The 16,574-nt window shown below is 35.9% G+C and overlaps 1 protein-coding gene across 1 annotated transcript in view; it reads left to right on the forward strand.

Moving 5' to 3' along the window:
* HERC2 (HECT and RLD domain containing E3 ubiquitin protein ligase 2) overlaps window positions 1–16,574 on the forward strand; it is a 101,947-nt gene that overhangs the window by 41,234 nt on the left and 44,139 nt on the right. Inside the window, exons 21-44 of the mRNA XM_056491813.1 lie at window positions 8–192; window positions 562–717; window positions 987–1,172; window positions 2,002–2,172; window positions 2,279–2,382; window positions 2,504–2,654; window positions 3,265–3,479; window positions 4,335–4,467; window positions 4,563–4,690; window positions 4,813–5,008; window positions 5,578–5,714; window positions 6,225–6,398; window positions 6,490–6,626; window positions 6,708–6,859; window positions 7,284–7,475; window positions 8,305–8,492; window positions 10,092–10,284; window positions 10,874–11,056; window positions 11,605–11,789; window positions 13,392–13,539; window positions 13,643–13,839; window positions 14,072–14,302; window positions 14,967–15,102; window positions 15,633–15,776. Of these exons, the coding sequence (XP_056347788.1) occupies window positions 8–192; window positions 562–717; window positions 987–1,172; window positions 2,002–2,172; window positions 2,279–2,382; window positions 2,504–2,654; window positions 3,265–3,479; window positions 4,335–4,467; window positions 4,563–4,690; window positions 4,813–5,008; window positions 5,578–5,714; window positions 6,225–6,398; window positions 6,490–6,626; window positions 6,708–6,859; window positions 7,284–7,475; window positions 8,305–8,492; window positions 10,092–10,284; window positions 10,874–11,056; window positions 11,605–11,789; window positions 13,392–13,539; window positions 13,643–13,839; window positions 14,072–14,302; window positions 14,967–15,102; window positions 15,633–15,776 (4,022 nt within the window). The remainder of the gene's footprint in view (window positions 1–7; window positions 193–561; window positions 718–986; window positions 1,173–2,001; window positions 2,173–2,278; window positions 2,383–2,503; window positions 2,655–3,264; window positions 3,480–4,334; window positions 4,468–4,562; window positions 4,691–4,812; window positions 5,009–5,577; window positions 5,715–6,224; window positions 6,399–6,489; window positions 6,627–6,707; window positions 6,860–7,283; window positions 7,476–8,304; window positions 8,493–10,091; window positions 10,285–10,873; window positions 11,057–11,604; window positions 11,790–13,391; window positions 13,540–13,642; window positions 13,840–14,071; window positions 14,303–14,966; window positions 15,103–15,632; window positions 15,777–16,574) is intronic.

Here is a 16,574-nt window from a genome sequence, read left to right on the forward strand (position 1 = left end):
CACTTAGGAACATCGCTTCACAGACCATAGCCAAACTAAAAGATGTTGCTCGTCGCATTTCTTCCTGCATGGACCAAGAAATTTATAGCAAGGAAAGATCTGCTTCTCTGGACCTGTTGCTCCGTTTTCAGCGTCTGCTTGTTAGCAAACTTTACCCAGCAGACTGTGTTAGCCAGGTCCCTAATACATACAGTAAGTTGTGGTTTTAAAAATAAAAGCATCTCACTACTGACCCCTCCCTAAGTATTTCTGTAATAGATTTTGCAGGATAGTAGTTTCTTATTTTAGTTTATCCTCTTGTCTCATTTATCATACTAGTTGCTGTCTGAACAGTATTTGAAAGTAGTTTATTTACATTGTTTTCTGCAAGTGAAATCTCTTTTTTGTTAAGTAATAGAATTTAGATAATAAACGTCTTAAAAATCTTTAAAAAAAGTGATTTCCTAAATTAGTGCTAATATCAAGAGGCATAATTTCAGAAGAGTTTGTCAGCTTTTGGTATTTGTTTCTTAAATATAACTATGTAATGGTTTTCTGTACTTCTCCTTTGTTTTTATACAGGTCCTGACCTCTTAGGTGTTGGTTCTTTACTGAAGAAATACACTGCTCTTCTGTGCACACACATTGGTGATATACTTCCTGTGGCAACCAGCATTGCTTGTACTAGTCACAGACATTTTGCAGAAGTATCTTGTGTCGTGGATGGAGATTTAACAGGTAGATTTTTTATTTGTTGTCCTATTTTCTTCCCCTTCCATGGAATTTCAAGACTTCCTTGAAAGTTCTAAATGGCTAAGAAGGAGTCAGTTTAATTTTTTGGTTAATGGGAGAGAAGGAGGGAAAATTCAATGAGGAAGGCAAGAGTTTTATAACACTCAACCGTAGTCAAAGGCAGAATATATTAATGGCTATTTATTTCTGCAATGCAGGGAATTTAGAGCTTGAACTAATTGTGAGTATCTTCTGTGTTTGTTTTTTGTTTTTAGGCATTCTTCTTCCAGAACTGGTGGTTTCTATAGTGCTACTCCTCAGTAAAAACGCTGGATTAATGCAGGAAGCTGGTGCCATCCCTCTGCTGGCTGGCTTGCTGGAACATCTAGACAGATTTAACCACTTAGCCCCTGGAAAGGAAAGGGATGACAATGAGGATTTAGCATGGCCAGGAATAATGGGTATGAACTTAGCAGCATCTGGACTGCTTTCATAAAGTAGCTGTATAAAAATAGTAGCTGTTCATTAACTACTCTTAGGAAGGGAATCGTACTTCACAGTACAAAGTTTTATTAACCAAATTATATGGCAGTCATAAGACAGTATTTATTTCTGTCAGTACATTCTTAAGGAAGTTACATGTAGTGGTAGCATTAAGCAGAGTATAGATGCAGCTTTTTCACTAATTAGTTCACATCATTACGCATTTTTAGCATGAAAGTTGCAGTGAAAACCTGAATAATACATCTAGGCATTTTATTACTAAATTCCGACTGTAATACAAAGAATGAGTAATGTGAAACTTTGAAATAGGGAATTTTTATTTTGTCAGGGCACTTTGTAATATGAGCTGTGTCTATGGTCAAAAGAGAGGCTTCTTTTATATTAAATTATCTGAATTTAAGCTGAAATGAAGTATACAGCAAATTCCTTGCTTGCAAGTGAGTAATAAAACCAAAGTAATTTGGAGGAAGAAGCGATTTGAGCAGTGATTTAGCAAAAAACTGATTGCTCTGCTCCACCTCCACAAAAAACAGCCATCTAGCTGGGCAATGCTAGGTGACATTGAAGATTAGTGCATAAAAGAACACAGTATTCAGACAGTTTAATTGCACAATATGTAGACAGGAACATAATAATAACCACTTTTACTTTGGAGCATATAAAAAAATAAGCAGCTTTTGAACAGATGTGAAGAATTGGATTAGGCAACTATTAAAATAATGTTCACCAAAAAACCCTTACTTTATTTCCTGTTGATAAATTCTCTTTTCTGTTTTATATGGATAGGTTCATTTTTTACTGGCCAGAGTTGCAGAAATAATGAGGAGGTGACACTTATACGTAAGGCTGATCTAGAGAACCACAACAAAGATGGAGGATTTTGGACAGTGATTGATGGAAAAGTGTATGATATAAAGGACTTCCAAACCCAGTCTTTAACTGGCAGTAGCATACTTGGTGAGAATTGTCATCTGACTTAAAGACACAAATTACTTTTGTTTCAAAACCAGGTAGAATTAACATATTTTTAGATACTGTATTGACTACTTCATTCTTTCATTAGCTCAGTTTGCTGGTGAAGACCCAGTTGTTGCTTTGGAAGCTGCTTTGCAGTTTGAGGACACACGGGAATCAATGCACGCCTTCTGTGTTGGCCAATACATAGAGGTAAAAATGTTATAATGGGTAAATGCTTACTAAAGTCAAGCATTGCTTTGCTGTCAGATTTCTTGTTGGGGCTCAGTTCTAATTGTAAGAATAGCTTACAATTGCTATTTCTTTTGTGCAGCCTGACCAGGAAGTGATTACAACACCAGATCTCAGCACTTTGTCATCACCTCTGATAGACACAGAACGGAATTTGGGTCTTCTCCTTGGACTGCACGCTTCCTACCTGGCAATGAGCACTCCACTTTCTCCTCTGGAAATTGAATGTGCCAGTAAGCAGGATGTCATTTTGAGCTTTAATAAGTGATAAATGTTTGTCAAAAACATGCAAGAAAAGGACAAAGGACAAATAAGTTAACTGAAAACTTAGCACTTCTTTAGACTTGGTATCTTCTGTAGGAGTTCTTTTTTCTTAACATTAACTGCCACACTCATCAAGATCCCAAAAATTTAGCAAGACTTAAATAGGGATTAGATAATTTTGAGCAGTTGAATTCAGAATTTCATAGTATGCAACATAAAATATAAAACAATGCTACACTGTCTCCAATCTCACCAATTTGTTGTCAGTTAAGAGTGCCTGGATCATGTGGTATTGGATGTTTTCTTACAGCGTGTCTTGATTTGGTGAATAGAAAGTATAATTCAATATTAATGGCAGAAACATTTCTGAGGCCCTTTATCTCTAAACATATGATGGCTGCCCTGTTAGATAATTGTTTCTTGGTTAAAGATCTCCTCTTCTTCCCTGTGAACAATTTTCAGCAAATGAGAAACTTGCTTAGTGTTGTTGAAGCCTGTGAATGCATTTTATTAGAGGAAATTGAGTCTTGATAGCTTAGTCTTTGATCAGAATATTCACTCATGTTTTCTTTATTTTAGAATGGTTGAAGTCTTCGATCTTTTCTGGAGGCTTGCAGACTAGTCAGATTCATTACAGTTACAATGAGGAAAAAGATGAAGACCATTGCAGTTCACCTGGTAACACTACCCCAAATAAATCAAAACTATATACACATCGACTGACTTTGAGTGACCATTCACAACCCTTTCTCCAAGCCATTGCAGACAATAATATTCAAGATCACACTGTGAAGGTAAGCTCTCAGTAGTTCTGTGCCAGACACTGTTTCTGGAGGGTGGTAGTTGGTGGTGAAAATTCTGCAAAGGTTAGAGCAAAACAATTGAAAAAGTTATTTCAGAATTATTTTTTGTGAAAGGAATGGTTGAGTATTGCTAATGGATAAAATATGTATATTTCACTTAAGAAATAACATACTGTTATGCTATTCCGAATTTTTGAGTGGGAGAACTAAATAATTTGAACATTCTTACAAAAAATTAATAATGCATTACTTCTCCTGTAAAGTTTCAGTAGCATTGTGAGATCCTGCTCACCTCCAGTTGAACTGAGATGGAGTTTTTTTGTCAAGATGCAAATGTATTTTATGTTTTAGATTCACGTGTATCTTTGTCTTAAAATCCCTTTAGGCCTTGAGGTTCAGGTTTTGCATGGTTGGAATTGTGGATATTGTGAAAAACCCTGTTATTTACATTGATCACTATCTTCTGTGATACATTCTGATTTCTAACCCTCTGAGTTCAGCTCCTTTATGAAAAAACCCTAAGTCTGTCTTTGGGAATAGTGATAATGGTGAATTATGATTTATCAAAAGACAATTGAAAATTGTGTTAGGTGACCTGACTATCTCATGAGGAGATCAAAGCAGTAGTAGCTTCTCTCTTCATACAGGAGCAAGGATGTAGGGTGTTTATAGTATTGGGTTATAGTTGCTGTCTATTAAATTGCACACACTGTATTGTATCTCAGCAATGTTTCTTCAGATTGTGGAGGTTATTCAGTGTTATTTAAATGCTGCCTGTGCTATTTTGAGTCCTTCCATTGTATTTTAAAACCGAAGTTAAACAGAGGCTGTTGTGTGTTTTCTTAGGACTTCTTGTGTCAAATAGAGAGATACTGTAAGCAGTGTCACTTAACAACACCAATCACATTCCCTCCTGAGCATCCTGTGGAAGAAGTAGGACGTCTGTTACTGTGTTGTCTTCTAAAGCACGAAGATTTGGGTAGGTAGGCTTGTGGTGTGTTGTTTTGACCAGTGTAAACTCTGCTTCGGATGGATATGGAAATGCATATTCAAACATTGTCTTTTCCCATTAAGGTCATGTAGCACTGTCTCTTGTTCATCCTGGTACCCTTGGAGTTGACCAGGTAAAGCACAAAACCTTACCAAAATCTGTAGTGGATGTGTGTCGCGTTGTCTACCAAGCAAAATGCTCACTGATTAAGGTAAGCCTCTTAGCTGCTGATGTTAAGAATAATTTTAATTTGAAGTGTTTTATTTAAAAGTTATATGTTTTTCATTTTATTATGTATTATACAATAATTTAATCTTTCCATGTCTTTTGTAGACACATCAGGAACAAGGGCGTTCTTACAAGGAAGTTTGTGCTCCCGTCATTGAGCGTTTGAGATTCTTATTCAATGAGCTGCGTCCTGCCGTTTGCAATGATCTCTCTATAATGTCCAAATTTAAACTTCTTAGTTCCTTGCCCCGATGGCGAAGGGTAGCTCAGAAAATCATTAGAGAAAAAAGGAAAAAAAGAGGTAAGGCAGAATTCATGTTGTATTCTCTTTGAAACAATGGAAATCCATCTTATTTCAAGGCTTGCTGCTATATGGGACTCTCCTTAGATAAAGCATCAAAGCCATTTGATTTCTGTTGCTTTTTCTAAACCATTGGTTTAATGTTTGATCCTACAGCAAGAACTGGCAAACAAAAATGTCAAGTTGAGGTGTGTTTCTTCATATTCCAGTGTATTAAAAAGGATCCTTCAATATCATATCTGATTTGGTTTTAGTAACATGCCACTGGATTTTTAGAAATCATGTTTTATTAAAGTGTAGTCAAAGAGTAACTTAACTGGAAATAAATTAATGTGGTGAACAGACACCGAAGGGCTTTTTAAGTTTGTCTTTAAAGATAAAAGCATATTGCAGATAATACCAGAGTTAAGTTGGTAATAGTTAGACATACAGTTCAGCAAGAATACATTTCCATTTTATTACAGACAGATCTTAAGCATTGTGTGTGCTTAGGTTATCATGCAAACCCAAAAATGTGACTCTGTAAAATCTAATCGGACTGCGTGAAAAAATACTACTTTTTTTTATAGTGCCAAAAAAATCTGAATCTGCTGATGTAGAAGAATCCAAAATAGGAAATGAAGAAAGTGATTTAGAAGAATCTTGTGTGGTACCTCACAGTCCTGTACCTATAGATAAAAAGCCCATACCAATCAAATCACCCAAGGTAGGATATCATATTTTGAATCAAGCTTGTCAGTAAAAATAAAAAGAGAAAAAGAATTAGCTAAAGCATGAATGCTATAACTTGACATTCAATGTTCTGATAATGGAGTTTGGGTTGTATAATTAAGTATGTTAACATGTTGTTTCAGTGAAGCCTGGAATGGCTTTTAAAAATAAGGTTGTACTATATATTTAGTGTATGTAGAGATACTTTCTCTAATTTTTAAATTATTGATAACCTTAGATAAAGTTTCATTTCAAAGTAAAATGTTGTGACGGATTACTTCCTCTTTTTTGAACATTAACACACTTGAAATTTTATGTATCAATAGTAAAAAAGATCATGAATTAAAATAATAAGTTCTTTCCTGACTTTGAGGAAGTTTTCATTTTCCCCCTAGATCCCCCTAGTATTTTAAATTTGGAAATTGTTTTACATGAAATAACTTTATATTTTCAGTATTTTGAAATAGTTTTAGAAGTTTTAACATGCTACTCTCTTGTTTTGCAGGATAAATGGCAGCCAATTTTGAGTACAGTTACAGGTGTCCACAAATACAAATGGCTGAAGCAAAATGTTCAAGGCTTGTATCCACAGTCTGCCCTCCTTAACACCATTGTTGAATTTGCACTTAAGGAAGAGCCAGTGGATGTAGAAAAAATGAGAAAATGTTTATTAAAACAGGTAACATGAACAAAAAATGTGCCACTTACATAATTATGACAGTTATTAACAGTTTACATAAGTATGACAATTTGTTTTTTCTCTTTGACAGTTGGAAAGAGCAGAAGTTCGTCTGGAGGGAATAGACACTATTCTGAAATTGTCAGCTAAAAATTTTTTGCTCCCATCTGTGCAGTATGCCATGTTCTGTGGATGGCAGAGGCTTATTCCAGAAGGAGCCAATATAGGGTAAAACTTCTCGTTGCTTTTGCTTCCACAATTGTTTAATAAGAAAACAATACTTATTTTTGGCGTTGTTTTTCTTTGAAGGGAGCCACTTACTGACTGTCTGAAGGACGTCGATCTGATCCCGCCGTTTAACAGAATGCTGCTGGAAGTGACTTTTGGGAAGTTGTACGCATGGGCGATTCAGAATGTCCGGAACATCTTGCTAGATGCTAATGCCAAGTTTAAAGAACTAGGTGAATCTCATCTTGTTGCTGTTTTCTGTGGGAAAACTGTTTTACATTCATATTACTTCTTTATTTTTTAAAGTTCCCAATAATTAGGATGTTGAAATTTGTTCCCTTGATTTATGTTGAGAATTACTTTGACTTGGTTTCTGTGTGTTATTCTAACCTCCCCACTTTGCCTCCTGTTAACTCACTTTTCAATGTTTGAGTATATTGCTGATTTCCCAGCAACAGGTGACTGATTACTCATTAGTAACATTTTAGCAGTAAAATAGCAAGTATAATCAGTTTTTGGAACTTCTGCTTGTAAGTTCTCAAAGCCAAGCAGGAAATAAAAGATATTTTAAACCATCAATCAAACAAATCTACAGCCTATTCTACTGTAGCTCTCAAATGTCAGCTGACTTTGTTATTTATATTACATTTGAACTAGGTCTGCAGCCTGTTCCTCTTCAAACAATTACTAATGAGAATCCAGCAGGACCAAGTCTTGGAACTATTCCACAAGCACGTTTCCTGCTGGTCATGCTGAACATGTTGACGCTGCAGCACGGCGCGAACACCTTGAGCCTCCTCCTCAATTCTGGCATGCTGGCCTTGACACAAACCACGCTGCGGCTGATAGGTACAGTCCCTCCTTACTTGCAAGACAGCATTTGCTTTACAAATCTCCTGTGTTTTTTACCTGTTGGTGTACCCAAATTACAGAATAACTTTGCTGCTTGAAGATAGTGCTTAATGCTATTTGCCTTTACCCTGATAAAAAAAACCACATCTGCAAGCATGATTGAGAAGGAGGTTAATTTAATTGCAGTCTTTATTCAGACTTTTTCATAAAGTGTTTGCTTTGGCCATACTTTGCTAAAATTTCAGTTAATGTGTAGCTTTGGTGGAACTGTTGCAAATATATTAAAAATAGAAAATTTAAAATGAAAGTAATAAAAACTGCCTGCTCTCTACTCTCCATTTGATTTGTTCTACATATGAAAAATCTTCTCAGTCTGCGTATTTAAGCTTGAAGCTTTCTTTGTTTTCTTATACAAGTTCTCTGGTATCTTTTGCTATGATTCGAATTGCCATGGTTTTTCTCTCTTTGTTTTCTTAGATAATAGCAAACATTTGTTCCTGTAACTTGTGTTTATCTCAAGTGTTTACCAAAAATTTTTCCAAAAACTTTTGTTAGTAGAACCATTGAGCCAATTGAGTCATCATTATTAATGTCTTATTTGTCATTTGTTTTTTCATTCAAAATTAAGTATTTCAATTCCTGTGCATTCAAAACAATTACACCCAATTTTCTAAAAGGTTGTTTGACTTACCACCTGCTAGTCAGCTTTCCTGTTTATTGCTGCTTTTCTATTACAAATTTAAGTGCCTGTAAGTTTATGTGTGACAAAGATACTTATATACACATGTAGCTGGATTTAATCTCTTTCATGTTCGTTCCTTGTTAGGTCCCAGTTCTGATAATATTGAGGAAGATATGATTTCCTCTTCTCATGGGGCTTCTGCCACAGTCCTAGAAGAATCCAGAAAGGAAACTACACCTGTTCAGCTCCCTGTTTCTGGACCAGAGCTGGCAGCCATGATGAAAATTGGTACCAGAGTGGTGAGAGGGGTAGACTGGAAATGGGGTGATCAGGTACAACTTTTTTTCACACAGATTTTGGGTGTGTTATTATTTAAAGTCTCTGTTCAGACTATGTGAAGTTTCTGGTCAATCAAACTTAAGAGCGTTTTGCATTCCAAAAATGTTGAATTAAGGATGTGGTAATTTAACAGAAAATAGATCTTGCATTCCAGCTGGTCCTTAGAGAGCAGAGGGGCTTGTTGCATCTGGGCTGAATTTCTGATTGTAGCTCACTTTGGCATTGTAAGTCTGGCTGAGTTTGGAGGAGAACTTGCATGAGCACAGAAACAGAAACAGTGCAGTTCTGTAGGTCTGCTGGATTCAGTAAGGACTTGCATGATTCCATTTCACAAATAGTGTGGTTAATTAAAGCACCAGAAAAGCAGGCTCAGGGTTGCTGGTGATAAGTGCACTAACTACAGAGTCTCAGGATCTGTTGTGGCACAAAGTGTAATAGGAGATCTAATAGCACTATACACACACATACATATCTGTGTACATGTAAGTTAATATTCCCAATGCTGTTGGAGATGCAAAGCTCACATTAAGGCTTTTCTCTGGGAAAAGAAAAGAGAAGTAGTCTGTCAACAGATTCTGAGCAGGCAGAGTTTTCCCCCTCCAACCCTTTTTGCCCCTGAAACCACTCTTTTACACTGTAAATCTTGGCCTGTCCAAATGGGATGGAGCAATCATGTTATAGGTGGGCTTTGGTGACTTTGGCAATACATGTATTATTACACATCCAATGTTTTCCTTCATCTGCATCCTGAGAGATGCTGAAGTTAATAATAGGGCTTAATGAGGTTACCTTTGTCAGAATTTATAGTTGACAATAGTGGTAGAATAAACCCTTTGGTCCTCCTCCATGTACTGAGGCAGCATTAGGAACTCTCTCACTTTCATCAGAAGGTCTTTGTGTGCATCCTTATCTCCTGAATGAACTGTATTTATACCAAGGCTCGTTTTTCATGGTGAAGGGAGTGTGGCTGTTAATTGGGCCTAGGTGCCCTTCTGTGCCTCACTGAAACAACATCAGTGCATGCGAGCTCTGTGTCATTCGAGATGTCACTCAGTTAGGACTGGCTTTGCTAGAGACAGGTGCAAGATAAGCAAGAGACACAGCTTGTTTTTCACAACCAGCTTTATCAGTCCTTCACTGTCTTACAGCAATGCTGTGCAATTCTGACCATTTACCACAAATTAAAGAGAGAATTAAAATATTTTAAATGTTTGTTTAGCATCATTTTTGGAGATGTTTAAAATTCTCTTTTAGTGAGACTCTACTAATTTACCATTTAACAGGAAACTGAGTAACTTATTTGCTATGGTAGTATACATTTTCAACTATGTAGGACTTATGTAAGTCCTTATGTAAGACATAGTAAAAGAGATTTAATCATGAATGTCCAAGTATGCAGCTTACTGGGGTTAATCTTTTGAAAATTGTGAAATGCTTTCTAACTTTATGCTTGATTTTTGAAACCCCATTGAATGTTTACTGCCTAATCATTAAGTTAGCAGCAAAAAGGAGCAATTGCATTATTATTTTATGAGCTTTGGGTAAGAATTAGTGGTGTTGATTGTGTAACTTCAACCTCTTTTTTCTGTCAGGATGGACCCACACCAGGGTTGGGTCATGTGATTGGAGAATTGGGAGAAGATGGCTGGATTAGAGTGCAGTGGGACACTGGAAGTACAAATTCTTACAGAATGGGAAAGGAGGGAAAATATGATCTCAAACTAGCTGAGCCACCACCTGCAACACAGCCAACAACAGAGGATTCAGACACTGAGGATGATTCTGGTAAAAAAAGATAAAATTGTAAAAGTGGAAGCACAGTTACAGTTGAATTTTAAAATTGGCATCTTGTAATATAAAACAGTTTTCTCACAGGAGCAAGTGCTTCATCAGAGATGATTCATTTAATAGGTGTGCACTTCTGACCAGAATCTTTCTTAATATAACTTTACTGTGAGAAAGGAAGATAGACAAGATAGTGTTACATTTGCTGCATATTCATGGGCCAGACAAAATAGTATTATCCAGTTGAAATTGTTTCAGTTACAGATACCTGGAGGTAAACCTTTTAACATATGTTAATAAAATTCTGAACTGGGATTTTTATATGGCCTAATTATACATTTAGTTAGTGTTTCCTTGTTCTTGACAATAATTCGGAATTTCTTTCAGCTGGAGAAAAACTTGAAAATACATATGCAAAATACCTGGTTTATATTTTGCTTTTGTAGTTGGCAGTACGGAATCTTCATGTCAAATCTTCTCAGAGGAAATATTTATGATGAATCATTCACATAATGTTTGTTTGAGAACATTCACAAAATAAAATAACTAAGTATTGACATATTCCTTTGCCTTTTGTGTCTCCCTTCAGAAGGAGAACAAGTTGAAAGGAATCTCCACCCTACTTCCATGATGCTGACAAGTACTGTGAACCTGTTGCAGACACTGTGTCTCTCTGCTGGTGTCCATGCTGAAGTCATGCAAAGTGATGCTACTCGGACTTTGTGTGGCCTTCTCCGTATGCTTGTGGAGAGTGGAACAATAGATAAATCAGGTATATTACATAGCAGCAGTCTGAGCTGTGTGCTTCTGTGTTGTGTTTTGTTGATTTGTAAGTTTGTAAACCTTTTCTTACTAGTTTTTAATCTTTTAAGGCCAAAGGCTGGAAAATGTGTTTTCAAGGCTTTTAAAATCCTAATTTTTCAAGGCAATATTAGTGGTCCTGTGCATTCTTAGAATATAAACAGTAAAGCAGAAGAAATGCATCAGATATGAATTGTTGGCTTAGACAATTAATTTATTAGCAGCCTTTTTGTGTTTGGCAACTGGGTGTGTCATACTCTTTTTTGTAGCTTTTTTGTAATTTCAGAAGTCATGTTGTTAACTACTTTGAAATGAGGAAACAGCATAATGAGAATTGTTTTAAAGACATATTTTATGAAATTAATTACAGGCTCTAAAATGGAAATTAATATTTTATGTAAAGACATGAAATAGCTTGCTGTTCTGATTTGTCCAAAAAAGCCCCATATAGCATATATAGAACTACACAGCAGGTGAAGAAGTCAACTGTTACATGTATATATATCTTTTTGTTTTTAGCCTCCTTGCCAAATAAATTAGTTTATAAAGAACAGCATAGGAGTTGGTGCACGTTGGGATTCATTCGAAGCATAGCGCTCATGCCTCAGATGTGCAGCACTCTTAGTACATCTCAGTGGATAACTTTGCTAATGAAAATTGTTGAGGGGCATGAATCTTTCACTGCTGCTTCACTACAGAGACAGGTAATGTGTGTATTTACAAATTAATTCAATAGGCAATAAAATGACTAGACTTTAGTTGTCTTAAAACAAAAGGTGTATTTTACAAAACAGCTGGGAGATGTCCATAAATCATTATTAGTTTGTTGGGAGAAAGGTAACATTTTCTTGATATTTAATAATTACTGTTTTAAATTTACATCTCTTGAATTTTGAGCCTTCAGGATACTATGGACTCCCTTGTTGAAAGAAAGGTCAAAATAGTGTTCCAAAATTGTGCTTCAGAAACTCCCATATAATGTTTCCTATGAGTTGAATAAATGAAAGAATAACAGTATGGTTAGGAAGTAGTTACATTTCATTTAAAGTTACCAAATTATGTATTGTCTACTGTCCCTCTTTCCATCGGAAAATATAATTTAAATTAAATCTCTCTTAGGAAGCTACATCTTTGCATCTTCTTTTGGTATTGTATTTCCCTTGTTATCTTTCCCCTTTTCTCTTTTCCTTATTTTCTTTTAATTTTTTCTTTTCTTTTTTTCTTCTTTTGCCATTTCTTAGCATTTTGTTAATTCATGGGACTGAAAATTTATTATGTAATAACTACCAAATTTTAAGGCTTGGGGGCCAAACAATCATCTTATTCTTTTCCTTGATAAACCATCAGCATTTCTTAACTAAAGCCTTGTATCCTAAAGGCCTATTCATTTTTGTGTAATATTCTAGTAAATCCTTGCCAGTTTTACTATGCTGAGACTTCTATTATCATCCAGGACTTAGTGCAATAGAGTCATCTGTACTGTTTAGGGAATACCCAAGAGAAATTACCATTCCTTATGTACCAGCACCTAACTTAAGAACAAGGAAAAGATGAGACCTTGAAGTTCTTGTAGAGACATGTTAATGACACAAGTTTGCAAAGGGAGAGTTCTCTTTGCTGTTAGTTGCTTGTATTGGTCTTCTGGGTAGAAGATGAGTAAGCTCAAACCCTGAAGTGCTCCTACTCAAAATATGCAACCCCCTGTGTTCTTTGATACTGCAGAGCTGCACCTTCCCCTGTCCTTTGTCAGTGCTGCACTGAGTGTTTTGGTTCAGAGATTCAGCCTGTTCTTCTGGACTGTGTTGGAGGCCCTGGTTTCACAGTGGCTTCTTTTGAGGGTCACTGTGCTGTTGTTCCACCATTCAGCTTTATATCTCATGAATTTTAACTATTATAGCTTCTTTGCAGAACACTAGGAAACTTCCATTCTGAAATATATCTTAATTCTAATTTCTGAGTCTCCAATCTGAACAACCTTTCCCATTCTGTATTGCTGTCTTTCCTATTTACTTCTGTTTCTTGGTGTGCATGTGTGTCTCATGTCCTAAGAGATTGATTCACTAATATAATGTACCAGTAGAGTTGTTACTGACTCTGAACTGCTTCCACTTATTTTAAAATATCCCTTAGCAAACTCAAGATCAGTAGCTTTTTAATTTCCACAGCTGGAAAGAAATCAGCATTGTAGAAAGAACTACAAAGGAAAGCAAACTTTAAAAATGTCATTCTGTACTTAGTAGGTTTGAGAGTTTCTTTAGTATTGGATGATGTAGACTAGAATAACACTATTTTTTTTTTCTTTTTAGATCCTTGCTGTACATTTATTGAAAGCAGTACTTCCATCATGGGATAAAAATGAAAGGTCAAGAGACATGAAATTTCTTGTGGAAAAGCTGTTTGGATTTTTAGGGAGCCTGCTTAGTACTTGTTCTTCGGATATCCCACTACTCAGAGGTAGAGGAATTTTCCCTCCGTGGCTTGTTTTTATGTATGGGACATGTGTGCATTAAACTCATAACTGTTGTGCCACTTTTTTTTTATTGTGTTGTCTTTCCAGAATCTACTCTGAGGAGGAGAAAGGCCAGGCCCCAAGCTTCTCTAACTGCCACTCATAGTAGTACTTTAGCAGAAGAGATAGTGGCACTGCTGAGGACGCTGCATTCGCTCAGCCAGTGGAATGGACTCATAAACAAGTACATCAACTCTCAGCTAACCTCCATCACCCACATCTTTGCAGGAAAACAGTCAGAAGGGGTAGTTTCCACGTTTTAAAATAAGCTCATTTTTATAGCAATATTTATTTTGAAATTATAAATACTAAATCTTTGTAAACAATATTAAGCTTAATATTGAAACCATTTTTCTATTTTTATATATATTTGTGTTGTAATTTTTAAGTTGAAATATATGTGATTAACTTTGTATTTTAAAGCAGATAGAAGGGTATATTTTCTCCCTACAGTTAAATTTCATTGTTCTTTGTTAGGCTGTGTTGGATGACTACTTCCCTGACACTGAGAATCCAGAGGTGGGAGCTCTGATGGCAGTGTTGGCTGTGATTGGTGGCATAGACAGCCGCTTGAGACTGGGAGGACAAGTAGTTCATGACGAATTTGGGGAAGGCACAGTGACACGCATCACCCCGAAAGGGAAAATCACTGTGCAGTTCTACGACATGCGAACATGTAGAGTGTGCCCTCTGAATCAGCTCAAACCAGTAAGTTTGTTATATGAAGGCTTTAGTGCTGGAAAGGTTTAAAACTCTAATATGGACCAAAGAAAGCATTTGTTCTTCATTGGCTGAATACACTGACATTCAACACACACAATGCTTTGAATGTAAGATGGTTCTCATACAAACTTCTGGAGGACCTTTAAATCCTCATCATCATTTGCTGGAGAGGTGAAAGAAAAGAGGTTTAAGCTGGAGTTGTTTGTCTTGTGGTAAAATCCCAAGTTATTGTAATTTGGTTTATATTTTCTCTTAGATGAGAGAAGCTTTCTGTTTAACTTGATTTGCTAATTAATGTAGAAAGTTTTGGATATTTGGAATTGAATGTTGATTTGGTTGATACAACTTCAGTTGTTGGCCAAAATGCCTGGTCTACTTCGGAGTCTGGAGTTCTTTCTTGTTCTGACTCTGTTGTGCTTTTTCACCAAGACCTGCAATTTTGTGGTGCAAATGCAGGCTTAGGAGCTGTGTAGGGAATAGAAATCCTGTCTAGCTGTTCCTGGTCAAAAGCAGTAAAACAAATTATACTTTTCCTCTTCTGCAGTTAATAACCATTGAAACTTTTAAATGACTTTGTGAGATTTTAGGAAAATGCTTACCTGTTTTGTTTGTTGGTTTTTTTTTTGTCTGGTTCTTACCCTGCGTCTAGCTTCCAGTTGTGGCTTTTAATGTGAACAACTTGCCTTTCACTGAACCTATGCTGTCCATTTGGGCTCAATTAGTAAATCTGGCTGGAAGTAAAATAGAAAAACAAAGAATGAAGTCTCCCAATCAAGGTCTTTCAGGTACAGTTGAGTGCTTTTTGCTGTTCGATTTCTTTGGAAGTAGATGAATATGCTCTGAGAAAAATACTATTATCAGCAAACATAGATAAGAAAAAGGATTTCCTGGAACCTTACCTGTGTTCTTAGCACTGGATAATAGGCGCTGAAGAGACAAGTTTAGCTAGAGGCTGAATTGCTCTGCACTGCAAGTGAAATGTCTTTGATGGGAAAATGTAAATAAAATTTGGGGCTCTTACTATACTGAGTTATTTAAAATACTGGATCCAAGTAACATCTTAGCTGCACTTCCTGTGTTATAAATCAGCTGTGTGATTGTCCAGGGTGTGAAAAGTAGAAAGATAGTATTTTTAATACCATGAGACATACAATATGTGCACTTTTGATCCGTGTGCTGTTTAAACTGGCTCATGAGATGTGCACAGTGAGTTAAGATGTAAAGTGGTGTTTGGGCTGAGGTTGTATGAATGGTAATCTTTCTTCTCTAATATAAGAGATTTCTAACACTAATGGTTGCTTAATATTTCTGATAGGTCAAGTTGATCTGGATCTGCTGCGGTGCCAGCAGTTAAAGCTGTACATCCTAAAAGCAGGACGAGCTCTGCTTTCTCACCAGGATACACTAAGGCAGATCTTATCTCAGCCAGCTGTTCAGGAGTGTGCATTAAATCCTGCAGGTATTCTGAAATTCTACCTGACTGTGCTGGTCTTTGTTTTGATGGTCAATAGAGTATGTGACCATAACCCTTGCTAGTGGCTGTTGGATGGTAGAAATTCAGTTTGCTCTCTAAACATTAAAAATTAAAATTCGTGTATGTTTTAAGCTCCTATGTTAAAAAGATTTTAACTTTTTAACTCATGATTTGGAAACTCAGAATGCCAGCTGTTTGCAGCTTGAAATACTGGAGTTAGCTAAGTTTATAGGTCTTCTGTAGTTAGTAAGCTTTGTAAGTAACTTTAATATACTTAATACTTTTTGCTGTGGTTTTATTTTTCTGCTTCAAAAGTTAAAATTGGCTATTGATTTTACTTGAAATATCTTGCAGTTTCCAGTGAAACAAGTATGGAAAAACAATTTCTTAAGCACAATATTAAAGGAGTTGAAGGACTTGTAGTTCTAATAATTAGAATTATTTCTTCTACCTGCATTCTACATATAAAAATAAATACAGTAACTGTGTCAGCTTTCAGGATAGCTATCAATGCCTTTGGAGTATTTATTAATTCTTTTTGTATTTGTGAAGTATGCAATATCTTTAAATGTAATAGTATGTTTGCCTTATATGGATATTTCTGTGGGGATTTTTGTCAATTGCCAGATTTTAAGTCAACAGAATCTAAAGGGTTTTTTTTAGGAATGGAGCATGATTTCACTCTTACCATTGTTTTTAAAGGGAAAAAAAAAAAGTAACAGTTTTTTTTAGAAAAACAGAACAACATATGTTGAGGACTGTTAACTGTTTTATTATTGTTTA

This window comes from Oenanthe melanoleuca, chromosome 1, assembly GCF_029582105.1.
Source record: "Oenanthe melanoleuca isolate GR-GAL-2019-014 chromosome 1, OMel1.0, whole genome shotgun sequence".
NCBI classification, from domain to species: Eukaryota; Metazoa; Chordata; class Aves; order Passeriformes; family Muscicapidae; genus Oenanthe; species Oenanthe melanoleuca.